The 26,888-nt window shown below is 44.7% G+C and overlaps 1 protein-coding gene across 9 annotated transcripts in view; it reads right to left on the bottom strand.

The window, feature by feature from the left end:
- The window catches only part of nktr (natural killer cell triggering receptor), a 306,045-nt gene that overhangs the window by 152,593 nt on the left and 126,564 nt on the right, over window positions 1-26,888 (bottom strand). For 6 of the 9 annotated variants that reach the window (XM_072508090.1, XM_072508092.1, XM_072508093.1 and 3 more), the window contains exons 3-6: window positions 15,899-15,973; window positions 7,638-7,745; window positions 5,163-5,207; window positions 4,327-4,414 (exon numbers count right to left, since the gene is read on the bottom strand). In XM_072508090.1, coding sequence (XP_072364191.1) covers window positions 4,327-4,414; window positions 5,163-5,207; window positions 7,638-7,745; window positions 15,899-15,973 — 316 coding nt within the window. Of the gene's footprint in view, window positions 1-4,326; window positions 4,415-4,798; window positions 4,827-5,162; window positions 5,208-7,637; window positions 7,746-15,898; window positions 15,974-26,888 lie in introns of those variants that run through there. The other 3 variants (XM_072508097.1, XM_072508096.1, XM_072508098.1) reach the window with 2 other exon arrangements.

Genomic DNA, 26,888 nt, shown 5'->3' with positions numbered 1-26,888 from the left:
GACAAGCCAAAAAGATGTTCTATCGACCACATAAATGAGCGTTATGGCATATGAAAATCAGTTCTGGTATGATGCCAGGTATCAAGGCAACATGCCCCAACAACTGGTGGATCGCATTAAACAGCACGTCCCCTCGTCTGTTCATGAGTACTGATGGCACTCAACAAGCCCATGCTTGCAAGTCTCAGAACAGTGTCCAACATTAGATGTGATACCAAATTGGACAGCACTTACTAAACAATCTCAGGTGTGCTAATAATTACACTAACTACCAATTTAAGGTCATCGGTCAGGCTTGCAATGTGGCGCAGTTACACTTACTAGAAGTTTCATATATTCATATGCAGGGGCCTGCCCTCTAAGCACAGAAAGAACATATCCAGGCCTATTTCAATTCAACAAAAGCATGGGAGAAAACTGTTCCCTGGCACATTTTTCATGGTAATATAGATCATACAATGCAGAAAGACGCCATTTGGCCCATTGAGTCCGCACCGACCCACTTAAGCCCTTACTTCCACATTATCCCCATAACCCAATAACCTCTCCTCACCTTTTTGGACATTAAGGGCAATTTATCATGGCCAATCCACCTAACCTGCACGTCTTTGGAATGTGGGAGGAAACCGGAACACCTGGAGGAAACCCACGCACACACGGGGAGAACGTGCAGACTCCGCACAGTGACCCAGCAGGGAATCGAACCTGTGACCCTGGAGCTGTGAAACCACAGTGCTAACCACCATGCTATCGTGCTGCCTTTATCAATCAGATGAGTTATAAGATAAGTACATTTGAATTAAAAAGGAGGCGCATTGACTAAACTAAAGAAACTCCGAGGTTAAAGCACCGGACAAGATGGATTGTATCCATGTATTTTAATAAAATCTAGTGAAGAGACAGCAGAGGCATTACTATTCGTAAGGAACGGGACTTAGAAGACGCCAGAACATGTCCGGGTAAGAACATATCTGTCAGCTTATCAGTGATGGGAAAAATAATGGAATCCTTACTGAAGAGGAGAATAGAGCAACACCTAAAAATGAGAAATATAAGAATGAATAGTCACGGTGGATTTCAAATCCAAAATCTTGTTTGAACAGACTTGCATTTTTTTTAGGTGGTAAGATAGAGAGTAGACACTGGTAATGGAGTAGACGTAATTCATCTGGATTGTCAAAACACCCTTGATCAGGGGTTTCACAATAGACTAATGAATAAGAGAGTGTGTGGAGTCAAGGGACAAGTGGCAGAGTGGATTGCTAGCTGGCTTCAAGGCAGAATGCAGAGCGGAGCAAAGCTCAGGAAATGGTGTTCCACAAGGATCAGCACTGGCACTACTGCTGGTAAATGAAGCTCAGTACATATTAAATGAGGTCGTACATTTTGGAAGGTAGGTCACTTATTCAGGGGCTGGTTTAGCACAGTGGGCTAAACAGCTGGCTTGTAATGCAGACCAAGGCCAGCAGCGCGGGTTCAATTCCCGTACCAGCCTCACCGAACGGTTGCCGGAATGTGGCGACTAGGGGCTTTTCACAGTAACTTCATTGAAGCCTACTTGTGACATTAAGCGATTATATACATCTACTATATTACTTGGAAGATGCAAGTCTAGGTGGGGTAGAGGAACAAGAGGATTGCAGAGTACAAATTCATCAATCACTAAAGGTTGTGCCACAGGTTAGCAAGGCCATAAAATAAACAAATCAAGCACTAGGTTTTGTTTCTCGAGGGATAGAAAATTGAAAAGTAGGGAAATTATACTGAAACCTGCATCAAACCTTTAAAATCTGAAGTGGATACAGAGAGAATGTGTTCTCTTGTGCAGAAGAGCATAACTAGAGGCCATCAATATACAAGAAATCCAACTGGGAATTCAGAAGAAACTTCTTTAACCAATAAGTAGTGAGAATGTCCAACTTGAAGCAAATAGTACACATGCATTTCAGGGGAACCTGGACATGCACATGAGGGAGAAGAGAATAGGTGGTATGATGGTAGATTTAGCTGAGAAAAGATGGGAGACACAAACTCAGGCAAGAATGTGTTGGGCTGGATGGCCTTGCCAAGGTCCCAGGTTCGATTCCCGGCAAGGGTCACTGTCTGTGCGGCGCCTGCACCTTTTCCCCGTGTCTGCATGGGTGTCCTCCCCCACAAATCCCAAAAGACGTGCTGTTAGGTGAATTGGACATTCAAAGTTTTCCCTCACTGTACCTGAACAGGCGTCGAAGTATGGCAACTAGGGGATTTTCACAGTAACGTCACTGCAGTGTTAATGCAATTTGTGACAATAATAAAGATTATTATTTCAATGCTGTATATCCTATCTAGGAACCACACCACTGGGACAGTTCATTTTGGCCTAAGTTAAACTGAAATTAGAGAAGATCAAGTCTCTTCCCTCTGCCCACTCCAAAAAAAGAGTAGACTAACCGAGATTGAGGGAATGCATGGGATGTGTTCATAGCGTTTAGACAATGTGTCCTATTCAAATAAAACTCCACTGTATCCTTCTACATTTTGAATTGTCCATGTGCCATAGGAGCTTACCAAAAGTATTATAAAGTAAGGAGAAAGGATATTCCCTAAATAATATTCATAATAGCATCAGGACCAGTTTACTAACAGTATGTGTTGCAGTTAAATCTGATCACAACGCTTCAGCGAGGAGTATGCTTGTGGCATTTGTGCTTATGCGATCAGTTACGCCCTGACTGAGCTTCCATGGAAAGAAACTGCAGAGTGACCCTCAATTTTCCACTGACTTCCTGCAATCTGGCAGCAATTTCCAGAATGCCATAAACATTTGGCTGCTTGTTGCTTCAAATAGATATTTGCAACACAGGTCGAGCTAAATTACTCTGCCCAAGATTTAATACCCTCGGACTGGAAGCATCAGCACAGTGGAATGAACAAGGTGAGCGAATAGACCCTCATCAGAAATTATACTTGTGATCTGCTGGGACAAGTAAGGTAAAAAGCAAAGTCACAGAGTCCCAGATGACCATAGGCTGCTTTCCACTTTGAGGGGGAGAGCGGACCGCGGTGATTTAACCTGAGGATCACCGCACCTCAGCCGGTACGGGAATTGAACCCGCGCTGCTGGCCTTGCTCAGCATCACGAGCCAGCCGTCTAGCCAAGTGAGCTAAACCTTGGAGCACTATCACTTTTGGCCTCCTTATTTGAAAAAGGATAATTGCGTTAAAAGCAATAAATAACTGTTTGCTCGACTCATTCCCGAGATGAAGGGCTTGTCTGATGAAGAAAGGTTGAACAGATTGGGCCTATACCCAGTAAAGATTGGAAGAATGATAGAGACAAAAGAGTCAAGGGTTATGAGGAGCAGATAAGAAAAGTGGAATGGAGACCACAAACAGACCAGCCAAGATCTCATTGAATGGCAGAGCAGCTAAATCCGATGGGAGAGTCTTGGCAGGCAATGGGCATACTGATAGGAAAACCTGCTGAGCACATGGAAAGTTGATCGTCAAGACAATTGTTGCAGGTCCAAGTCTTGATTGGCTGGAAGAGTGACCTTTAGCATCAAATTGTAGCCGGAGGCCCCCACCAACAAACTGGATGGTGCATCAGGAAAACAGATAATATTTATGCAGATTAAAACAAATGATGCAGTGATTTTAGAATGCCGTGCATTAAAAAAAAATATTCAGAAAGAAATGAAATATTATGGAAGAGGAAAATACACTGCAGAATGCTGAGAACGTTAAGCTATCAAAATGCTTGAAAGTAGATATTTTAGATGTTTAGAGGTACATGTGGAACTCTATTTGCTGTGCTATTTGGTTTGTTTCACAATACTCTGGGGCAGTCTGCGGTTTGAATACCGGCCTTTACGTTGTGTTGAACTTTATGAATTCATTGCCATGGACCTACCCTTCCTCCTCCCCTTTTCCCGGACGGGGCAAAAACACGTGGACAGCTGCAGCCAATTCAGCAAACCATTCGCCGAGAATTCCTCTCTTATCCCTCAAAGGAAAGTCAGGAGAGTGGGGTAGTGAGGGAAATGCATTTGGACTATTCCTACAGACCTGGGCTATGTGGAGGGAACAAAAACTAATGTTGTTTGGCATCATGTTCCAGGATACAGGACAAAAACTGTGATTTAAAAAAAAACACCGTAACACGACTAATGGAATGCATGATGGAATGCAAAACTGGAAAGTTTTACCCGACCCAATAATGTGTTAGATGTGACAGAAATGCAAACTGCTCAACATCTGCAGGCATTGATGTCTGTGGATAACCATCTTTCTGATGAATGGCACTTCACTATATGATGCTGATAAGATAAGAGTTATACTCACATGAAGAACTGGGAACCATTGGTATCTCTTCCTCTGTTTGCCATTGACAACAGGAACTCCCTGTCGTGTTTGAGCACAAAATTCTCATCTGTCCAAGAAAGGAGTAGCTGGTCAGCTTTGAGAGACTCCACAGAGTTGCTGAAGTCTATTTGCTAATTGCACCAACAACAGAGTAACAGCCTTGCTTTAGGCCTCACCGCAGCATTACACTAAAATATTGTGCTGAGGAGGAACACAAATTTCAAATTCTTGTATATTACCAGTACTGAAACTAGTGCACTAAATGCTCCAGGTGAGCGGTTTCAATTTGTCTGTGTGTCTTTGTGTGTGTGTTTTTGTTTTCCTTTAAAGTCTGCAAGCAATAAAGAAAATTGGACCATATATTCCATCAACTCACTGCCAATAACGGTACTTGCTGGGGAGGGTGCAAGGGAGTGTGTTTTAATTGTGTTACTTAGCTTTTTTTTCTTACCTTTTCATTTTGCAAAAGATCACATTCTCTATAAATAAAAGAATATGTTGAAAGTTTTAGGCAGGATGATAGGTTTTCTCATGAATAAATTGCCTAACCTCCATGCTGCAAGTTGCGAGCTTACTGCATAATAATTTACCTTTTATAATTCACTTTTTTTGTAGTTAACAGTGAACACTCTAAGAAACAATTAGCCCAAATTCATGCATCTATTTTGTGCATGCAACATTTCAAGCACTAGCTACATGCAACAGGTGAGGGAATTAAAAGCAATGCTATTCACGTATTGTTAGAGGGAGTCTTCTATTTAGTAAATCAACAGATTAATTTGGGCTCTGTAATGAAATTAAAAAGATGTCTTTACCTTCAAAGTATCCGCCATAAATAGATTCTCCTCCTCGTCCATTACCTAAGAACCACAGATGTATAAGTAACACGAGACTCCACACTGAATATTAAAGTGAACAAAAATTACATGACTCAGGAACTCAGCAGTCAGGGTCAGGTTCTGCCAGACAGATGGGCAAGAAGACTGTAAAAGATCTTCAGGTTCCAACATTCTCCATTCGACTCAGTTACATGAAAGTACACCACCGGAAGTACTTCTCAAATCTTGCCACCTTGGGCAGCAGTGGGTTAGCACTGTGGCCACACGGCGCCGAGGTCCCAGGTTCGATCCCGGCTCTGGGTCACTGTCCGTGTGGAGTTTGCACATTCTCCCCGTGTTTGCATGGGTTTCACCCCCACAACCCAACAATGTGCAAGCTATGTGGTTTGGCCATGCTAAATTGCCCCTTAATTGGAAAAAGATGAATTGGGTACTCTAAAAGAAAAAAAATCTTGCCACCTTATGCCCGCAGAAGTAGGAAGGTTAAGAGAACAACAGCATGAACAAGGCCGTTGACGTTCTTTCCTAAAGCTTTGTCAGATACCAGCCCCCTCCCCGAAAAAATAGACCCAATCCCATCACCGATGAAGAATGCAGCATCTTCCCTTTCTTTTCCGGAGCACAGAATACAAATTCAAATAAAATGAAACGAAAATCGTTTATTGTCACAAGTAGGCTTCAAATGAAGTTACTGTGAAAAGCCCCTAGTCGCCACATTCCGGCGCCTGTTCGGGGAGGCTGGTACGGGAATTGAACCGGGCTGCTGGCCTGCTTTAAAAGCCAGCTATTTAGCCTGTGCTAAACCAGCCTATTGTACAAATGATAAAAATGAGCAAGCTTGTCATCATTTAAATAGTCTTCACGGTTGTCAACATTCCAGCTTAATGAAGAGATATACATTGTTGAATAATGTCACCATTGATAATGACAAGATTTAATTATTTGCTGCTCAGAAAAATGAAATTATACATTATGAACACATTGGGCAACAACACAAAAAAAGCGTAGGAATGGCGAGACCTGGAGGCGTTCACATTCACAAATCTTTAAAGTTCGTAGGATAAGTTGATAAAACTGGTAAAAAAAAAACAGCCGGGATCCTTGTGTTTTTTTTTTAAAAATAGACACCCAAAAGTATAAAAACATGCAAGATTTAAAATAATTGATAGAAGAGGAAGTGGGGTGGAAGGGGCCTTAGGTTATGATGATCTGGGATCTGATCGGCCTGAAAGGATAAATACTTGAAAACAAACATTTTTGCAGGGCTATGGGGAAAGTACAGTTGTGAGGGACTAATTAGTTATCTCTTTCAAAAAGCCAGTGCAGGCATGATGGGGAGAAGGTGCGGTGTAGGATTCTACAAGACTGACTTTAAATGTAAGGGTGAGAGAAAGAGGGGAAAAAAAACTTGAATGGCAAAGTAGGGCTGCAACAATTTAAACCTGTTATAATTGGCATCCTCAGCTACCTTGGTGTCACTCATCCCATGTGGTTTCCTAATCCATGGGTAGGCAGAAAATTATTCCTTACACAGTGATTTTAATTGAGGAATGGTTTTCTGCACAGTTCAATTGAGAATAGTACGAAGGAGTTCAATCCTAGCCCCGGATCACTGTCCGTGTGGATTTTGCACATTCTCCCTGTGTCTGCGTGGGTCTCACCCCCACAATCCCGACGACGTGCAGGGTAGGTGGATTGGCCACACTAAATTGCCCCTTCATTGGAAAAAAATAAATTGGTTACTTTAAATTTATAAAAAATAAAAGTCTAATGGTGACCATGGAATCATTGTCGATTGCCGTAGAAACCCATCTGGTTCACTAACGTCTTTTAGAGAAGGAAATCTGCCGTCCTTACCCGGTCTGGCCTACATGTGACTCCAGACCCACAGCAATGTGGTTGACTCGTAAATTCCCCCTGAAGCCACTCAGTTCAAGGGCAATAAATGCTGGACCAGCCAGCGACACATCCCATGGGATGAATTTCAAAAATCCCGTTTTTACTCCACTGCGTTGGTAGCTAGTGGTGTGTGAGGACTAAGGAGGGGAAAATGAAAAAATACACAGTAACTCCAATGCTGATCGCTATCTTTATTGCTGGGAAATTAGTGCACGTGAACACTGTGATGCACATGCATGACCCATAAACATGCATGATTGTGCTAACTGCTTGTCCCCAGAACACAGAGCAATCCAATTGGGAGCATAGTGTCCAACTGCATCGGGAAAGCAATATGCACTCAATGACAATTTGGGAACAAGCACTACTGTGAAACCAAGGTTGCCTTCCTCTTTCAGACACATTTTTAGTTCCTTTGCACACAGCTACAATTTACAAGAAGGTTATATCAGGAAAGCTTTAATAACATGCCCAGTCTACATTTGTGATTGCAGCCTTGATATCACTTCAGCTGAACTAATATATATATATTGCAAATCATGTTATTCCCACCTTCACTGAAGTCACCACCTTGGACCATAAATTCTTTTACAATACGATGGAAAGTGGAGCCCTTATAACAAAGCTGCTTATGAGTTTTTTTTCCTAATCCTTTTTCACCTGCAAGAGATAAAACAATGCTAGTACACATCGAACAGGATTTATACAAGTGTAAGTTTCAAACATTTTTGGGTGCGAAAACCCCTCCAAATAATAACTCTCAGCACCCATTTCAAATACTGCAGTTCTGCCGAGGCCCCCTTGCAAGTGCATGCATATACCCAAGGCCCATCGCAAACCCCTAGGACACACTCCCTTGCCCTAACTTACGATTGGCATGCTAATGGAACAGTGTGCTACCATTAGATAGCACGCAGGATTTTAAATATACATATTTTGTAGCACAGTTTACCGTGGTGGAAATAACATACTAATGAATCAAATATGATAATAATAATAACCTTTTATTGTCACAAGTATGAAGTTACTGTGAAAAGTCCCTAGTGTCCACATTCCGGTGCCTGTTCAGGTAAGCTGGTACGGGAATTGAATCCGCACTGCTGACCTTGTTCTGCATCATAAACCAGCTGTCTAGCCCATTGAGCTAAACCAGCCCAATACAGAATTCTTGGTACCAGCAGGACAGAAATCAGACAACCTCACACCCTCTTCCCACTGGGGTCCCAGTTTAAGAATGAGTTCTTCACAGTGGTCAGGAAGAGATGAGCAAGGAGGAAAAGAAAATGGTCGCTCTCCAATTGAACCACTTATCCATTGTATTGTAATAAAAACCACCAACAAGAGGAACTGAACTCGTTCTGATTATCCCCCAACATCCCCTTCCTGCTGCCTTACATGGACAACCTGACCTCTTCAAAATCCTGACACCATCTCCAAATCCCCCCACAATGCAACTCCTCCCTAACCTATTTCTTCCTCAGCCTCTATCTGTGTCAACTCTGGCCTCCTGTGCATGGCACCCCCCCCCACCCCCAACCAATCTTCCAATAATAATAATCGCTTATTGTCACAAGTAGGCTTCAATGACGTTACTGTGAAAAGTCCCTTGTCACCACATTCCAGCGCCTGTTTGGGGAGGCTGGCACGGCCTCCTAATCACCTGTGGTGAGGTCTCGGGCACCTTGTTTCAAGTGCCTGGTACCCCTGCCCTACACTTTACTGCTCCTCTACCCAAGTCCTCTGTGATGACCCATGTGCTTTGGGGAAAGCATGTCATTTCTTTTTGTGCAATGTTCCCTTTAAGACCAGGGTGAACTGAGAAATATTCTGAAATATTAATTGGTTTCTTTATTGTGACTTCGTCAGATTCCAAGAAAGGTCCATGTGACCGGAGGTTGCCACAAGGATGAGCAGCCAAGAACAATTGGGATAGAAAGCTAATTATAGTAGGGTTAGGTCAGCCTGTGCTTTTGGTTTGGCAGTTCTGAACAGACAGAGAATTTGAGAGGGGAAAACAAACAGGGTTCTCTCCGAATGGAGCACTCTGCGGTTTGGCAGTTTCTGAACAATTCCTTGTGGTGGAGCAGTCTCTATGATTAGAGCAGATAGTGAGTGAGTGATAGAGATAGTGACTGTGCGTGAGTGAGTGAAAGTACGTGAGTGAGATAATGAGTGTGCGTGAGAAGGGAGTGTTCGTGAGTGTGCATGTGAGTGAATGAGTGCGTGCGTGCGAGTGAGTGAGTGAGTGCTATACAGTTGATAAGCTGAAGATCAGGGATGTACTTCTGAGGTTGTATAAGGCTCTGTCAGACCACATTTGGAGTATTGTGAGCAGTATCTAAGGAAGGATGTGCTGGCCTTGGAAAGGGTCCAGAGGAGGTTCACAAGAATGACCCCTGGAATGAAGGGCTTGTCGTATGAGGAACAGTTGAAGACTCTGGGTCTGTACTCGTTGGATGAGAGGGAATCTTATTGAAACTTACAGGCTACTGCAAGGCCTGGGTAGAGTGGACGTGGATGTTTCCACTTGAAAGAAAAATTAGAACCAGAGGACACCATCTCAGACTAAAAGGACGATCCTTTAAAACAGAGATGAGGAGGAATTTCTTCAGCCAGAGGGTGGTGAATCTGTGTAACACTTTGCCGCAGAAGGCTGTGGAGCCCAAATCATGGAGTGTCTTTTTAAAAATAAATTTAGAGTACCCAATTCATTTTTTCCAATTAAGGGGCAATTTAGCATGGCCAATCCACCTACCCTGCACATTTTTGGGTTGTGGGCCGAAACCCACGCAAACACGGGGAGAATGTGCAAACTCCACACGGACAGTGACCCAGAGCCGGGATCAAACCTGGGACCTCGGCGCCATGAGGCAGCAGGTCTAACCCACTGCGCCACTGTGCTGCCCCACTGAGTGTCTTTAAGACAGAGATAGATAGGTTCTTGATTAATAAGGGGATCAGGGGTTACGGGGATGAGAAAAATATCAGCCATGATTGAATGGTGGAGCAGACTCAATGGGCCAAGTGGCCTAATTCTGCTCCTATGTCTTATGGTCTAATGGACAGGAAGGGCAAGGAACTGTGGATTGGACAAGACCCACTGCTAATGTTGCCAGTGCCCACCAAACCATTTAAAAGGAATCAGAGAAGGGAATCTCTGGTTCTTCCAGACCATCAGGACTGTCATAACCAGAGTGCGAGAGGATTGACAGGTGTGCATCTAGACAGCGGTAACCGTACCCAGGATTTAGGATGGACCATTGCTGCTGGTGAATGTGACTCTCGGGCTGAAACAGTTGAATGGGAAGTGCCAGACCCAACATAGGAGGGGGCAGGTTCTACAGATTGTGATTTCATTTGTGTGAGAAGTAATGAGTGTGTCTGTCAACACTTAAGCTGTTTGTTGTGTTGATTAAAGTGAAATTTATCTCTTCTGAAATATTCTTTGCTTGTGAATTCATGCTTGAATTAGGAGGATTTTAGTTGGTTTGTTACAGTAAAGTTTTAAAAAGTGAAACCTTGCTCAATTCTTTTCTTTGGTGCTATCGGATTTCCTTTCTTTTTAAAGAGTTATTGCTCCATCTTTGCGACTCAGTCGTCAGTCAGATCTCCTAACCTCTCCCCCACTATTCAGGATTTGATCCTCAGCATTTCTTTGTAAACTACCCTGTGTGTTCAAGTGTGTCGTATGATTAAGAACAAAGAAAAGTACAGCACAGGAACAGGCCCTTCGGCCCTCCAAGCCCGTGCCGGCCATGCTGCCCGACTAAACTACAATCTTCTACACTTCCTGGGTCCGTATCCCTCTATTCCCATCCTTTTCATGTATTTGTCAAGATGCCCCTTAAATGTCACTATCGTCCCTGCTTCCACCACCTCCTCCGGTAGCGAGTTCCAGGCACCCACTACCCTCTGCGTAAAAAACTTGCCTCGTACATCTACTCTAAACCGTGCCCCTCTCACCTTAAACCTATGCCCCCTAGTAATTGACCCCTCTACCCTGGGGAAAAGCCTCTGACTATCCACTCTGTCTATGCCCCTCATAATTTTGTAGACCTCTACCAGGTCGCCCCTCAATCTCCATCGTTCCAGTGAGAACAAACCGAGTTTATTCAACCGCTCCTCATAGCTCATGCCCTCCATACCAGGCAACATCCTGGTAAGTCTCTTCTGCACCCTCTCTAAAGCCTCCACATCCTTCTGGTAGTGTGGCGACCAGAATTGAACACGATACTCCAAGTGTGGCCTAACTAAGGTTCTATACAGCTGCAACATGGCTTGCCAATTCTTATACTCAATGCACCGGCCAATGAAGGCAAGCATGCCGTATGCCTTCTTGACTACCTTCTCCACCTGTGTTGCCCCTTTCAGTGACCTGGGGACCTGTACTCCTAGATCTCTTTGACTTTCAATACTCTTGAGGGTTCTACCATTCACTGTATATTCCCTACCTGCATTAGACCTTCCAAAATGCATTACCTCACATTTGTCCGGATTAAACTCCATCTCCCATCTCTCCGCCCAAGTCTCCAAACAATCTAAATCCTGCTGTATCCTCTGACAGTCCTCATCGCTATCCGCAATTCCACCAACCTTTGTGTCGTCTGCAAACTTACTAATCAGACCAGTTACATTTTCCTCCAAATCATTTATATATACTACAAAGAGCAAAGGTCCCAGCACTGATCCCTGTGGAACACCACTGGTCACAGCCCTCCAATTAGAAAAGCATCCTTCCATTGCTACTCTCTGCCTTCTATGACCTAGCCAGTTCTGTATCCACCTTGCCAGCTCACCCCTGATCCCGTGTGACTTCACCTTTTGTACTAGTCTACCATGAGGGACCTTGTCAAAGGCCTTACTGAAGTCCATATAGACAACATCCACTGCCCTACCTGCATCAATCATCTTAGTGACCTCCTCGAAAAACTCTATCAAGTTAGTGAGACACGACCTCCCCTTCACAAAACCATGCTGCCTCTCACTAATACGTCCATTTGCTTCCAAATGGGAGTAGATCCTGTCTCGAAGAATTCTCTCCAGTAACTTCCCTACCACTGAAGTAAGGCTCACCGGCCTGTAGTTCCCTGGATTATCCTTGCTACCCTTCTTAAACAGAGGAACAACATTGGCTATTCTCCAGTCCTCCGGGACATCCCCTGAAGACAGTGAGGATCCAAAGATTTCTGTCAAGGCCTCAGCAATTTCCTCTCCAGCCTCCTTCAGTATTCTGGGGTAGATACCATCAGGCCCTGGGGACTTATCTCCCTTAATATTTTTTAAGACATCCAACACCTCGTCTTTTTGGATCTCAATGTGACCCAGGCTATCTACACACCCTTCTCCAGACTCAACATCCACCAATTCCTTCTCTTTGGTGAATACTGATGCAAAGTATTCATTTAGTACCTCGCCCATTTCTTCTGGCTCCACACATAGATTCCCTTGCCTATCCTTCAGTGGGCCAACCCTTTCCCTGGCTACCCTCTTGCTTTTTATGTACGTGTAAAAAGCCTTGGGATTTTCCTTAACCCTATTTGCCAATGACTTTTCGTCACCCCTTCTAGCCCTCCTGACTCCTTGCTTAAGTTCCTTCCTACTTTCCTTATATTCCACACAGGCTTAGACTGTTCCCAGCCTTTTAGCCCTGACAAATGCCTCCTTTTTCTTTTTGACGAGGCCTACAATATCTCTCGTTATCCAAGGTCCCTGAAAATTGCCGTATTTATCCTTCTTCCTCACAGGAACATGCTGGTCCTGAATTCTTTTCAACTGACACTTGAAAGCCTCCCACATGTCAGATGTTGATTTACCCTCAAACATCCACCCCCAATCTCGGTTCTTCAGTTCCTGCCTAATATTGTTATAATTTGCCTTCCCCCAATTTAGCACATTCACCCTAGGACCACTCTTATCCTTGTCCACCAGTACTTTAAAACTTACTGAATTGTGGTCACTGTTCCCGAAATGCTCCCCGACTGAAACTTCTACCACCTGGCCAGGCTCATTCCCCAATACCAGGTCCAGTACAGCCACTTCCCTAGTTGGACTGTCTACATATTGTTTTAAGAAGCCCTCCTGGATGCTCCTTACAAACTCTGCCCCGTCTAAGCCCCTGGCACTGAGTCCCAGTCAATATTGGGGAAGTTGAAGTCTCCCATCACAACAACCCTGTTGTTTTTACTCTTTTCCAAAATCTGTCTACCTATCTGCTCCTCTATCTCCCGCTGGCTGTTGGGAGGCTTGTAGTAAACCCCCAACATTGTGACTGCACCCTTCTTATTCCTGATCTCTACCCATATAGCCTCACTGCCCTCTGAGGTGTCCTCCCATAGTACAGCTGTGATATTCTCCCTAACCAGTAGCGCAACTCCGCCACCCCTTTTACATCCCCCTCTATCCCGCCTGAAACATCTAAATCCTGGAACGTTTAGCTGCCAATCCTGTCCTTCCCTCAACCAGGTCTCTATAATGGCAACAACATCATAGTTCCAAGTACTAATCCAAGCTCTAAGTTCATCTGCCTTACCCGTAATACTTCTTGCATTAAAACATATGCACTTCAGGCCACCAGACCCACTGTGTTCAGCAACTTCTCCCTGTCTGCTCTGCCTCAGAGCCATACTGTACCTATTCCCTAGTTCTCCCTCAATGCTCTCACCTTCTGACCTATTGCTCCCGTGCCCACCCCCCTCTGCCATACTACTTTAAACCCTCCCGTGTGACACTAGCAAACCTCGCGGCCAGGATATTTATGCCTCTCCAGTTTAGATGCAACCCGTCCTTCTTATATAGGTCACACCTGCTCCGGATGAGCTCCCAGTGGTCCAGATAACGGAAACCCTCCCTCCTACACCAGCTGTTTAGCCACGTGTTTAGCTGCTCTATCTTCCTATTTCTAGCCTCACTGGCACGTGGCACAGGGAGTAACCCCGAGATTACAACCCTAGAGGTCCTGTCTTTTAACTTTCTGCCTAGCTCCCTGAACTCTTGCTGCAGGACCTCATGCCCCTTCCTGCCTATGTCGCTAGTACCAATATGTACAACGACCTCTTGCCTGATAGCCCTCCCCCTTCAGGAGGCCCTCGACCAGTTAGGAGACATCCTGGACCCTGGCACCAGGGAGGCAACATACCGTCCTGGAGTCTCTTTCACGTCCACAGAAGCGCCTATCTGTGCCCCTGACTACAGAGTCCCCTATGACTATTGCTCTTCTGCGCTTAGACCCTCCCTTCTGAACATCAGAGCCAGCCGTGGTGCCACTGCTCTGGCTGCTGCTGTTTTCCGCTGATAGGCTATCCCCCTGACAGTATCCAAAGGGGTATACCTGTTCGAGAGGGGGACAACCACAGGGGATTCCTGCACTGACTGCCTGCCCTTTCTGGTGGTCATCCATTTCCCTGCCTGCACCTTGGGTGTGACCACATTTATATAACTGCTATCTATGACGCTTTCCGCCACCTGCATGCTCCTAAGTGCATCCAACTGCTGCTCCAACCGAACCATGCGGTCTGTGAGGAGCTCCAGTTGGGTGCACTTTCTGCAGATGAAGCCATCCGGGACGCTGGAAGCCTCCCGGACCTGACACATCTCACAGTCAGAGCAGTGCACCCCTCTAACTGATATTGCGTCAATTAATTAGTAAATTAAATTTAAAACTTAAATTTTAAAAAAGTTACTGTTAACTATGTTTCCTAGCACTAGATTTCTACTATAAATGTGAAAGCTAATGGGTATTAACCATTTAATACATTAGTAAAGGGTTAATCATAAAAATGGAGCCCTTCTAGGTGCACACACAACATGGCGTGTAAAGTTCCAATTTTTGTCTTTGCCAATTGTATGTCATAGCTTTGACAAAGGGTCATATGGACTCGAAACATTAGCTCTTTTCTTCCTATAGATGCTGCCAGACCTGCTGAGATTTTCCAGCATTTTCTCTTTTGGTTTCAGGCAGTACAGTAAACAACCCGACACCTCTGCACTGTGAAATTAAAAATGTTTACCTACAAATTAAGATACACAAAGCGTAAAACAAAAATCAAACAGTTCTAGACGTGAGCTAATCAGCAGCTGAAAAGGGTTTGTCAATGGATTGACCTGTTGAGAGCTTACAACGTTCCCTGTGTGATGAAGGGCATAACACCGTACAAGTAAAATAACATTTATAAAATGTGTAGCCTACTATACCCGTGTTAAACTTTACAAGCTTGAAATGGCAACCAAATTACTCTAGTAACAGAATGGCAAAAGACTTGATCGGCTGAACGGCGGCGACTGAACCGACAGGTTACCTGACTACCTTTGATGACTGGACTTCATAACTACTCATCCAGACCACTAGATGGAGCACTTTGCACTGGCTGAGGAAGTAATCAACTGGCAGACACGTCGGTTCCCACGAAGCTTAGCATCCCACCAAATAACAGGAACCATCAATGATGGTAGCCACAGAGAAGCCAGCATGCCAGAGCTTCCAAACTGACTGAAGTCAACTAGGACAAAGAATATTATTGCTCCTCGCTCAGTCCCAGAAGTAAAATGCAACTATTATAGAAATGCGCAGCAGTTCTGTCAGCACGTATAAAGGAAAAGGATAACATTTTGTCAAAACTGATGACAGGATCCGATGAAAGGTTTTGAGCTGGGTTTGGAAACGCATCTTTTTTCGTCTCATTATTATTTTGTTCCCCCATTTTCCACTATTTTATTGTTTTGCGCTGTGTGTAATCAAGCCATTTCTCATTTTGGCCTGGCAGCTCTAAAGGACTAACTGTTATCTACCTTAAAGAATGCACCTTCGTTTTACATACCTGTGCAGAGAAAGAGGAAATTCTTACAGGTCTTGGGGCAGACATCTGAAAATAATTCAAAGACAATGCGGCCCACTGAAATGAGAAGAAAAACTACAGATCAGCTCACATGTTCTGGGAAGGGGGTGAAAGTGTCAACATATGCAGCTCAAATATACCTTTGATCAGCGTCAGCAGCACCACAGGTAATGTGTTAATGAACGCGAACGACACCCAAGCAGACTTCCTGCTTTCTTGATTAAGCGCGCTGACAACATCATTTTCTCAGCTTACTGTCACTTAAAATCTATCACCTACTCCACACACGCAAAAGCGGCTCAAAGCAAGAACTTGACATTTAAATTAAAAATCCACATCGGTTAATGCATAAAGTTGGCCTGCGTCAATGGAATACTTCTGCACTGAAATCTTCAGGGTCTTGCCAAGTTCAACATCAATGACTGTCTCAGTTAGGGCCCCGAATAGGTGCATGGTTATGCAGAAAGCTGCAACATATTGGAGAAGTTTAAAAAAAAAATCTTTTGAGTGGTGCACTAGACGCTCGCTGACCTAAACTCTAAAAATACATCTGAGTGGCGATTTTGGCACTGCAGTTAAAACGCAGTCTCCTGCGCATCAAGATACAAACGACTGAACTGAGAATGTGCAAATGTTAGTCTGCATTTCTAGATCCATAATCGACCCAGCAAGACAAGATGAATTGATCTGTTAACATTTTGCTCATTAAAATATTTAATTGAATATTCAATGTGATTAGTCAGCACAGCCGCATGAAAATTCATTCCAGGGGATTAAGTGCGCAGTGTCGAGGAATCTATAAATGGTGATTTTACTGTACGTGAATGTTTTCACAAGGCAGAACATGTATATTCCCAAAACATAAACAGCATTAATAATGCTGCTATACGTAGTCACTGGTTAAGACTTCTTTTCTGCATGTATACTGGTGACAGGTTGAAAATTAAATTCTGGTAAACTTGCAAAGATCATCACAATTTGATTCTTTACATGCATTACGAGTACGAGGTACCTTGGATAACAATAGCCGTAATGCCAGAGAACAGTGGAGGAAAAAGTAATCCGCTCACAGCAGAAACACAGGCCAGCATTCTCCAAACTTAAATATCAATGGGGTTCAGAGGATGATTATGAATCGTCCAGCTTTGCAAACCTGCCCAGTCATTTAAATTCTAAGATTTTGTCTAGTTTAAAATCCTTAATGATTCTATGAATCATTATTTCCTGGAAAAACACAATCTTGAAAAATTGATGAAAGAACGAGGTTAACAAGCCAGTTTAATCTCCCTTGGACACCCCAAAGCACTTTATAGTGGTCTTCATAATGCACGCAGAAATGGCAGGCATTTTTCAAATGGAGCTGGTTTAGCACAGAGCTAGGGTTTCCCTAGGGAACCTGTTCCAATTTTCGCACAATCACCACGAATAGCACGGAATTAAAGGTTGCCTTTTGATTCTAAGTAAATATTGGCTGGCATAATGTTTGTTCTTCAAATAATTCCACAGACATTTTTATGCCCTCATCCAAAGCAGGACGCCCTCAGCGCCAAATTGAAGTTTCAGCTTTGATCAAACTCAGGTTCAGGAAATACTTGAGTAGCATGGGAATGGGTAATGGCTTGGTGCAAGCTGGGACCCAGGAGCAAAGTGTGGCTCCCATATGTGCAGCACAAAGTGGGCTGGCTGTCTCTCTGCGTCCATCACCAGGTGAAATCAGCCTTGCTTAAGACCAGGGGGAGGCAATGGCGCGGCAGTATTTGTCACCAGCAATCCAGAGACATAGGGGACCCTTGGGACTCGGGTGGTAGATGTTCAAATTTTGAATTCAATAAAAAGATGGAATTAAAAGTCTAATGATGACCATAAAACCATTGCCAATTGTTGTAATTTACCAGGATGTTTCCTGGGCTGGAGAGTTTTTAGCTATGAAGAGAGGTTGGATAGACTGGGGTTGTTTTCGGACATCAGCAAAGTCCCTGAATCCTCTAGTATTATCCCTGGGTACACCTTGAACATCATGAGATAGGAGAGTAGGAGAGATGGCGATTGGGGGGGGGCAGTGGCCATGAGAATTCTCAACATGGTTCATAGCTCCAGGTCAAACCTAGGCAAGTTGCTAGTTAACTAGCATCAATGCCTTTTGATCAAGGTTCATTTTGTGTTCTAGGAAGGACTACAGAGCGGGCTAACTCACCTGACACACTTTCCTACAGCCAAAATAACTGCCTCTGCTCTATGCCTATCTCTGGTAATGGAGTAGAGATTATGAACACAAACTTTGTGCCCAGGAAATCCAGTCTATCACCTCATGGTGCCCAGCTGAGTTTGCTCTTTTGTAGTTAAGTGTTCTGCTGAAGGAATTTCTTGAGGTTTATTAATAGTTCACAAATAATCCAGAACCCTAGGTGGAAAAAATGAGAACCTCCCTATTTTTTTCACATCCATATTAATGCTTCTCCTCTCCCAGAAGCAAATGGTTAAATGCTTTACATACAATAAAATTGTGCACGTGGATCACTTATGCTGTCACTCCAAAGTGCAACCTTCTAATTGGAATCAGTACTTTGCTATCCCGTGGTTATGAATATAGCTACTGCACCTGGTGGTCGGAGTAAAGGCAATGAGAATCTAAAGCCAGCCTGGAGAAGTAGCAATATTTTCCATATAATACAAAGTGTCTTTTAATCTCGTAAAGGCTGGTTGTCAATCTGGTTACTCGCTCACACATCAAGAGACCACTTGGGCGATATCCCAGAGAGCAAGTGACATTCCTGGAACACTACCAGAGCAGGAGTCAACACGTCCAGGGTGAGGGGAAAGAAAACAAGAGGCAGCAATTTGGTGGAGGTTGTTGGGGGGCTGTTTGTGGGTCTGCGCATGCATGCGATGTCACCTCCACAAATTTGTTTTCTTATGAAAATCGCTTATTGTCACAAGTAGGCTTCAATGAAGTTACTGTGAAAAGCCCCTAGTCGCCACTGTTCGGGGAGGCTGGTAATGAGTCAAAGAGGCAGAGGTGACAGTCATTCTGGCTACTCTCCTAAATAAGATGAATCAGCAGCACTAGAGGATGACTACAGAAGGCTTTCAAGCTCACCTTCTTGCCTGGAGAAAAATGTGACCCCCAAACAAAGAAATGAAGAACTAATATTAAAAGAAACACATGAATTAAATAAATACTTAACTTCCCCAAGGTTACAAGCATCGAGGAAAAAAACATTGCGTGATATTAGAAAACTTACACTTGCATCGCTTTATATTTGACCTTCCTGTGCCTTCCAGCAATTTTCACAAATCATCTCTTGCTACAATGCACAATGGTAAACGTCTCTCTTTTTAGCTGAATTTAATGCTACTTTAGAAATAAATGCAATGCTTTACTCCAATTTGGCTGCAGGGATATTTTTAACATCTAGCCTGGATTTCCCAGGCCAGACAGATCTACTCTGATCTCCGGACTCCTTGTCTCGGTAACCTAGGTTATCAAGAACTCCCATTACTTCAATAAGGGACTTGGGAATTGGTATTGTGTGGGGTGTGGGGATGGCAAAGAGAGAAATCAATGTTTGGAATTCTTTGTGCATAATAAGTTATTGAAATAATTTGGTAGGTGCGATCCATAAAACATGAAAGTAAAATGTGAGATGTATTTTGGCCACGTGACTGTCTCTTGCAGTTCTAGCACTTTACTGGTAAGCCAAACCCAGCCATTTATTTTGGAAGCACTGCTTTCAGGTCTCTGCAGTTTTACACGGACAAGCAATAGGTACATCTTGGCCATGAGCTACCCTCATGTGAAATGTGGCACTGGATCAAACTCCGTTTCCATAAAGAACTCCAATTTGAAAACCATGTCATGGAGAGGTGGAATATAAATTTAATTAATACATCTGGAATATTAAACTAGTCTCAATGGACAACATCAATTGCAAAAACCCAACTGACTCACTTATGTCCTTTAGGGAAGGTCCTTACCTGGTTGGGCTTGCATGTGATTCCAGAATCATGGTAGACTCTGAACCACCCTCTGAAATGGCCTAGCAAGACACGCAGTTCAAGGTCAGTCGGGCAACAAATGCAAATCTCGCCAGTGATGCTTACATCGCATGAAAGAATTAGGAACATAAATTTCACAGATGTGCAAGTAGTTGGTCATTGCGAAGGAATGAATATATGTCTGGGTGATCAGGTTGTGGTCAAACAGGACATTACGGTGGAAACATTTGTGGCTTATCCAGGACCAGATCTTGACCAAGCAGTTTGGCAACAGAGAGAAACTGCAGAGGTCCACAGAGGTGATATGGACCATCTCCAGCATGAACGTGTAACCTGGCTTGATATGAGGGTCCCAAGAGACACCATAATGGGAAAGTGGGGGTGGGGGGGGGGGGGTTTAGGGACAGTTCTTGATGCAATAATATGGGAGTGAGAATATCGGCCTTTGCTGGTGATGTTCTGCTACAGTTTTTAAAAAACTATCCTTTCAAGGAAAATGGCTGTCGCTGGCAAGACCAGCATTTGTTGCCCATCCCCGATTGCTCCTAAACTGAATGGTTTGCTGAGCCATTATAGAGGGAGGTTAAAAGTCAACCACACTGCTGTGCGTATAGAGCCAGTTGTAGGCCAAACTAGGCCTCCAGGTGGTGGGTTCCTAGGTATCTGCTGCTCTTGTCCTTCTCGATGGTAGCAGTCGTGGGTTTGGAAAGTGCTGTCTGAGGAACCTTGGTGAGTTACTGCACTGCATTCTGGAGATGGTACACACGGCTGCCAGTGTTCATCGGTGGTGGAGGCTTTGAATGTTTGCGGAAGGGAGAGCAATCCAGCGGGCTTTGTCCTGGATGCTGTTAAGCTTCTTGAGTGTCATTGGAGTTGCACTCATCCAGGCAAGTGGAGAGTATTCTATTACACCCCTGACTTGTGCGTTGTAGATGGTGGACAGGCTTTTGGGGGGGGGGGGGGGGGGGGGGGGGAGGAGAGAGGGGGTCAGGAGGTGAGTTACTCGCTGTAGGATTCCTAGCCTTTGACCTGCCCTGGTAGCCACAGTATTAATATGGCTAGTCCAGTTCAAAGAACAATACAGCACAGGAACAGGCTCTTTGGCCCTCCAAGCCTGCGCCAATCATGTGTCCTATCTAGACCAACCACCTGTATCCTTCTATACCCAGTCTTTTCATGTGCCAAGATAAGTCTTAAAGGTCGCTAACGTATCTGCCTCAACCTTCTCACTTAGCAGTGCATTCCAGCACCACCACCATCTGTTTAAAAAAAACTTTCCCCGCACATTTCCAATGAACAACAAATTGGGCAGCACGGTAGCTCAGTAGTTAGCACATTTGCTTCATAGCTCCAGGCTTGGGTCACTGTCTGTGCGGAATCTGCACGTTCTCCCTGTGTCTGCGTGGGTTTCCTCCGGGTGCTCTGGTTTCCTCCCACAGTCCAAAGATGTGCAGGTTAGGTGGACTGGCCATGATAAATCATGGGCAGCTGGACACACTCTTCTTGAGATGAAGTGTTGATGCCGGGGCAGGATTCGTGGCGCCGCAGCTGGACCGATACAGCGACTGTGGAGGTGCTAGCACCGATGCCACGTGGAACACAATCGATTGCAATGAGAAACAGTGCGGGATTCGGCGGGTCTGTGATTGACACTCAGGAGGCTGACAAGCTGCAGCTGCATGTACTCACTCCACTCCCAAACACCATTCCAGCCAACAAGATGGCAGCAAGACATGCGGCGCCAAGATCCACAAACGGCGAGTTCAGGACCCTCCTGGACGCGGTGGAGGAGAGGCAGCCCACCCTGTACCTAGGCCTGGGAAGGGAGCTGCCAGCCGCCACCATTTGCCATGCCTGGAAACAGGTGGCAGAGGCAGTCAGCACCACCAACAACACCATCTGGACCAGCATGCAGTATGGGAAGAAACTGCAAGACCTCTTCACGATGGCCAGGCTGAGTAGGTGCCCCTGGCACCAACCCCCGTCCCACACACCCATAACCTGCCCCCCCCCCCCCCCCCCCCACCAGGAGGGCAGCAGAACTCCCATCCTGCACCACATGCCGGCACCCATACCGGCTGCCATGACCGTGTGCACTGGGTGTGGGGATGATTCCTGATTCCGGTGTCAGTCGATGGAGAATCCTGCCCAGGATTTTTAATACACAAAATATCTGCATTCTTACAGCCCCTTATAACAAAACATCTCCCAGCAGCTTCACTCAATTAACAATTTTTGAAGCAATGAGACATGAGGCAGTTTGTGTCATTCTGTGCCACAAATGCCCTAAAAGAGCAATGAAGTGGAAGAACCAGTTTATTGGTGTTTCGAGTGGGATGGAGATCAGGTGGGTTCTATAATACGTGGGTACTCCATGCCATCAGACGGTGGACATGAACTCCTATGTCAGTGCATCCTGCTACCTCAGATGAACAGGGTAGGTCAGCATTTGCTTGGACCACCATTAAGGCTGTCCTGGCACTTCAAAACAGCATGTAGTGATGAAATTAAATGATTTGCCATCTCTTTTGTGGAAGAGTACAGTTCATTCAACCATGCACAAAAGGGAACGTAACAAATGAAATGCACTCATCAAAATGATCTTGCAAAGATTTTTATTTATTTGTTTTAATATTGCTGTGCCTAATGGGCTTGCTAGTGAAGCAGTCTGCACATTCATTTTATTACAGCTGAAGGAAGGAGATTACCTTTTAGTGCCTGTTGCAAAGATCTGAAAATACAACATTTGTTGTATTGATTTCTACAGACCCACATAAGGCATGTTTATCTTCTAGCCTCTAGTGGCTACATAATAATTTTTTTTTGTTGCAGAAAGCAATGCAGGGTTTGGTGGCAAAAGCAAACCACTAAGGTGAACCTATAAAATGGGATCAATGATACAAAAATTAGATATACTTGAGAGCCTTTCATGGCCTCAGGACATCCCAAAACCATATACATACTTTGTGATGTATAACAACTTGTAATATAATGAACCAGCCAATGTTAGTGAGGAATAAATATTGGCCCAGAGACCAGGAGAAATTCCCTGCTCTTTCTCCAATGCTGCCACATTCCATTGACTAGTTCAGAACTGATGTTCTGGGCCTCAGGTGTTACTGAATAAATCATGCAAAGTCCCTATGATAATCAGAGTCCCGTTTGTCTCAGCATATTTCACTATTCTGTGTTGAATTACTAGTACTGTAGCATTGTTTCTATATAGCAGTTTTTAAAAGATTTGCCACAACTGCTTGGGCGCCATTGAGTAGCTGAGATTGCCTCAGGCATTCGAGGTCAGGAGCTTGCTGGAAGTGCATACATCAATATGTTCAGGGTGTCCACCACACCCTGTTTTCAATTAATGCAGCAGTCTATTCTAATAATCTTACTCCATTAAAATGGGCGCGCACAAGGCTCCATTGGAGAATTTGTTAAATAAAGTTTCTAGCTATGCCTACTCAGCTGGCTGTGTGTTCAAGGGGATCAGCAAGAAGCTGCCTAATCACCATGATGTTGTGCGGCATCGGAATATGTTTCTTGCACTCCTCTTGTATCCAGATGTTAGACCAGGCTGTGTAATTATCTGAACTCCACGCAGTTTCATCAGAGCAGTGTAGACAACCTCAACGCCTAGTATCTCAAGTTCCTCGTGGTTCACAGTCTTCTTGTGTTAGAACAAAGAACAAAGAAAAGTACAGCACAGGAACAGGCCCTTCTGCCCTCCAAGCCCGCACGCATGCCGACCAAACTACAATCTTCTACACTTCCTGGATCCGGATCCCTAGATTCCCATCCTATTCATGTATTTGTCAAGATGCCCCTTAAATGTCACGATCGTCCCTGCTTCCACCACCTCCTCCAGTAGCGAGTTCCAGGCACCCACTACCCTCTGCGTAAAAAACCTGCCTCGTACATCTCCTCTAAACCTTGCCCCTCGTACCTTAAACCTATGCCCCCTAGTAATTGACCCCTCTACCCTGGGGAAAAGCCTCTGACTATCCACTCTGTCTATGCCCCTCATCATTTTGTAGACCTCTATCAGGTCACCCCTCAACCTCCGTCGTTCCAGTGGGAACAAACTGAGTTTATTCAACCGCTCCTCATAGCTAATGCCCTCCATACCAGGCAACATTCTGGTAAATCTCTTCTGCACCCTCTCTAAAGCCTCCACATCCTTCTGGTAGTGTGGCGACCAGAATTGAACACTATACTCCAAGTGTGACCGAACTAAGGTTCTATACAGCTGCAACATGACTTGCCAATTCTTATACTCAATGCCCCGGCCAATGAAGGCAAGCATGCTGAATGCCTTCTTGACTACCTTCTCCACCTGTGTTGCCCCTTTCAGTGACCTGTGGACCTGTACACCTAGATCTCTTTGACTTTCAATACTCTTGAGGGTTCTACCATTCACTGTATATTCCCTACCTGCATTAGACCTTCCAAAATGCATTACCTCACATTTGCCCGGATTAAACTCCATCTGCCATCTCTCCGCCCAAGTCTCCAAACAATTTAAATCGTGCTGTATCCTCGGAGTCCTCATCGCTATCCGCAATTCCACCAACCTTTGCGTCGTCTGCAAACTCACTAATCAAACCAGTTAAATTTTCCTCCAAATCATTTATATATACTACAAACAGCAAAGGTCCCAGCACTGATCCCTGCGGAACACCACTAGTCACAGCCCTCCAATTAGAAAAGCATCCTTCCATTGCTACTCTCTGCCTTCTATGACCTCGCCAGTTCTGTATCCACCGTGATAGCTCACCCCTGATCCCATGTGACTTCACCTATTGTAGTCAACCATGAGGGACCTTGTCAAAGGCCTTACTGAAGTCCATATAGACAACATCCACTGCCCTACCTGGATCAATCATCTTTGTGACCTCCTCGAAAAACTTGATCAAGTTAGTGAGACACAACCTCCCCTTCACAAAACCATGCTGCCTCTCACTAATACGTCCATTTGCTTCCAAATGGGAGTAGGTCCTGTCTCGAAGAATTCTCTCCAGTAATTTCCCTACCACTGACGTAAGGCTCACCGACCTGTAGTTCCCCGGATTATCCTTGCTACCCTTCTTAAACAAAGGAACAACATTGGCTATTCTCCAGTCCTCCGGGACATCACCTGAAGACAGTGAGGATCCAAAGATTTCGGTCAAGGCCTCAGCAATTTCCTCTCAAGCCTCCTTCAGTATTCTGGGGTAGATCCCAACAGGCCCTGGGGACTTATCTACCGTAATATTTTTCAAGACGCCCAACACCTCGTCTTTTTGGATCTCAATGTGACCCAGGCTATCTACACACCCTTCTCCAGACTCGACATCCACCAATTCCTTCTCTTTGGTGAATACTGATGTAAAGTATTCATTTAGTACCTCGCCCATTTCCTCTGGCTCCACACATAGATTCCCTTGCCTATCCTTCAGTGGGCCAACCCTTTTCTTGGCTACCCCCTTGCTTTTTATGTACGAGTAAAAAGCCTTGGGATTTTTCTTAACCCTATTTGCCAATGACTTTTCGTGATCCCTTCTAGCCCTCCTGACTCCTTGCTTAAGTTCCTTCCTACTTTCCTTATATTCCACACAGGCTTCGTCTGTTCCCAGCCTTTTAGCCCTCACAAATGCCTCCTTTTTCTTTTTGACGAGGCCTATAATATCTCTCGTTATCTAAGGTTCCCGAAAATTGCCGTATTTATCCTTCTTCCTCACAGGAACATGCCGGTCTTGAATTCCTTTCAACTGACACTTGAAAGCCTCCCACATGTCAGATGTTGATTTACCCTCAAACATCCGCCCCCAATCTAGGTTCTTCAGTTCCTGCCTAATATTGTTATAATTTGCCTTCCCCCAATTGAGCACATTCAGCCTAGGACCACTCTTTATCTTTGTCCACCAGCACTTTAAAACGTACTGAATTGTCGTCACTGTTCCCGAAATGCTCCCCTACTGAAACTTCTACCACCTGGCCGGGCTCATTCCCCAATACCAGGTCCAGTACCGCCCCTTCCCTAGTTGGACTGTCTACATATTGTTTTAAGAAGCCCTCCTGGATGCTCCTTACAAACTCTGCCCCGCCTAAGCCCCTGGCACTAAGTGAATCCCAGTCAATATTGGGAAGTTGAAATCTCCCATCACAACAACCCTGTTGTTTTTACTCTTTTTCAAAATCTGTCTGCCTATCTGCTCCTCTATCTCCCGCTGGCTGTTGGGAGGCTTGTAGTAAACCCCCAACATTGTGACTGCACCCTTCTTATTCCTGATCTCTACCCATATAGCCTCACTGCACTCTGAGGTGTCCTCTGAGTAGTACAGCTGTGATATTCTCCCTAGCCAGTAGCGCAACTCCGCCACTCCTTTTACATCCCCCTCTATCCCGCCTGAAACATCTAAATCCTGGAACGTTTAGCTGCCAATCCTGTCCTTCCCTCAACCAGGTCTCTGTAATGGCAACAACATCATAGTTCCAAGTACTAATCCAAGCTCTAAGTTAATCTGCCTTACCTGTAATACTCCATGCATTAAAACAGATGCACTTAAGGCCACCAGACCCGCTGTGTTCAGCAACTTCTCCCTGTCTGCTCTGCCTCAGAGCCACACTGTCCCTATTCCCTAGTTCTCCCTCAATGCTCTCACCTTCTGACCTATTGCCCCCGTGCCCACCCCCCTGCCATACTAGTTTAAACCCTCCCGTGTGACACTAGCAAACCTCGCGGCCAGGATATTTATGCCTCTCCAGTTTAGATGCAACCCGTCCTTCTTATACCTGTCACACCTGCCCGGAAGAGCTCCCAGTGGTTCAGTGTTGGTTAGAGTTCTCTTTGCTTTTTGGATGAGGTCCAGTTTGGTAGTGGGTCTTTGCCTCATGAGCTTGGACAGATAAGACTGTAAAGAAGGATCCATTCTGACACTCAAATGGCATTATTTTTCATGTCTTGTCTCAATGGCGACTACCGTTTACGATTATTTCA

Source organism: Scyliorhinus torazame, chromosome 6 (genome assembly GCF_047496885.1).
Source record: "Scyliorhinus torazame isolate Kashiwa2021f chromosome 6, sScyTor2.1, whole genome shotgun sequence".
In the NCBI taxonomy this organism is placed as follows: domain Eukaryota; kingdom Metazoa; phylum Chordata; class Chondrichthyes; order Carcharhiniformes; family Scyliorhinidae; genus Scyliorhinus; species Scyliorhinus torazame.
The sequence above is the reverse complement of the archived record's forward strand: the minus strand, read 5'-3'. Positions and strand labels throughout refer to the sequence as shown.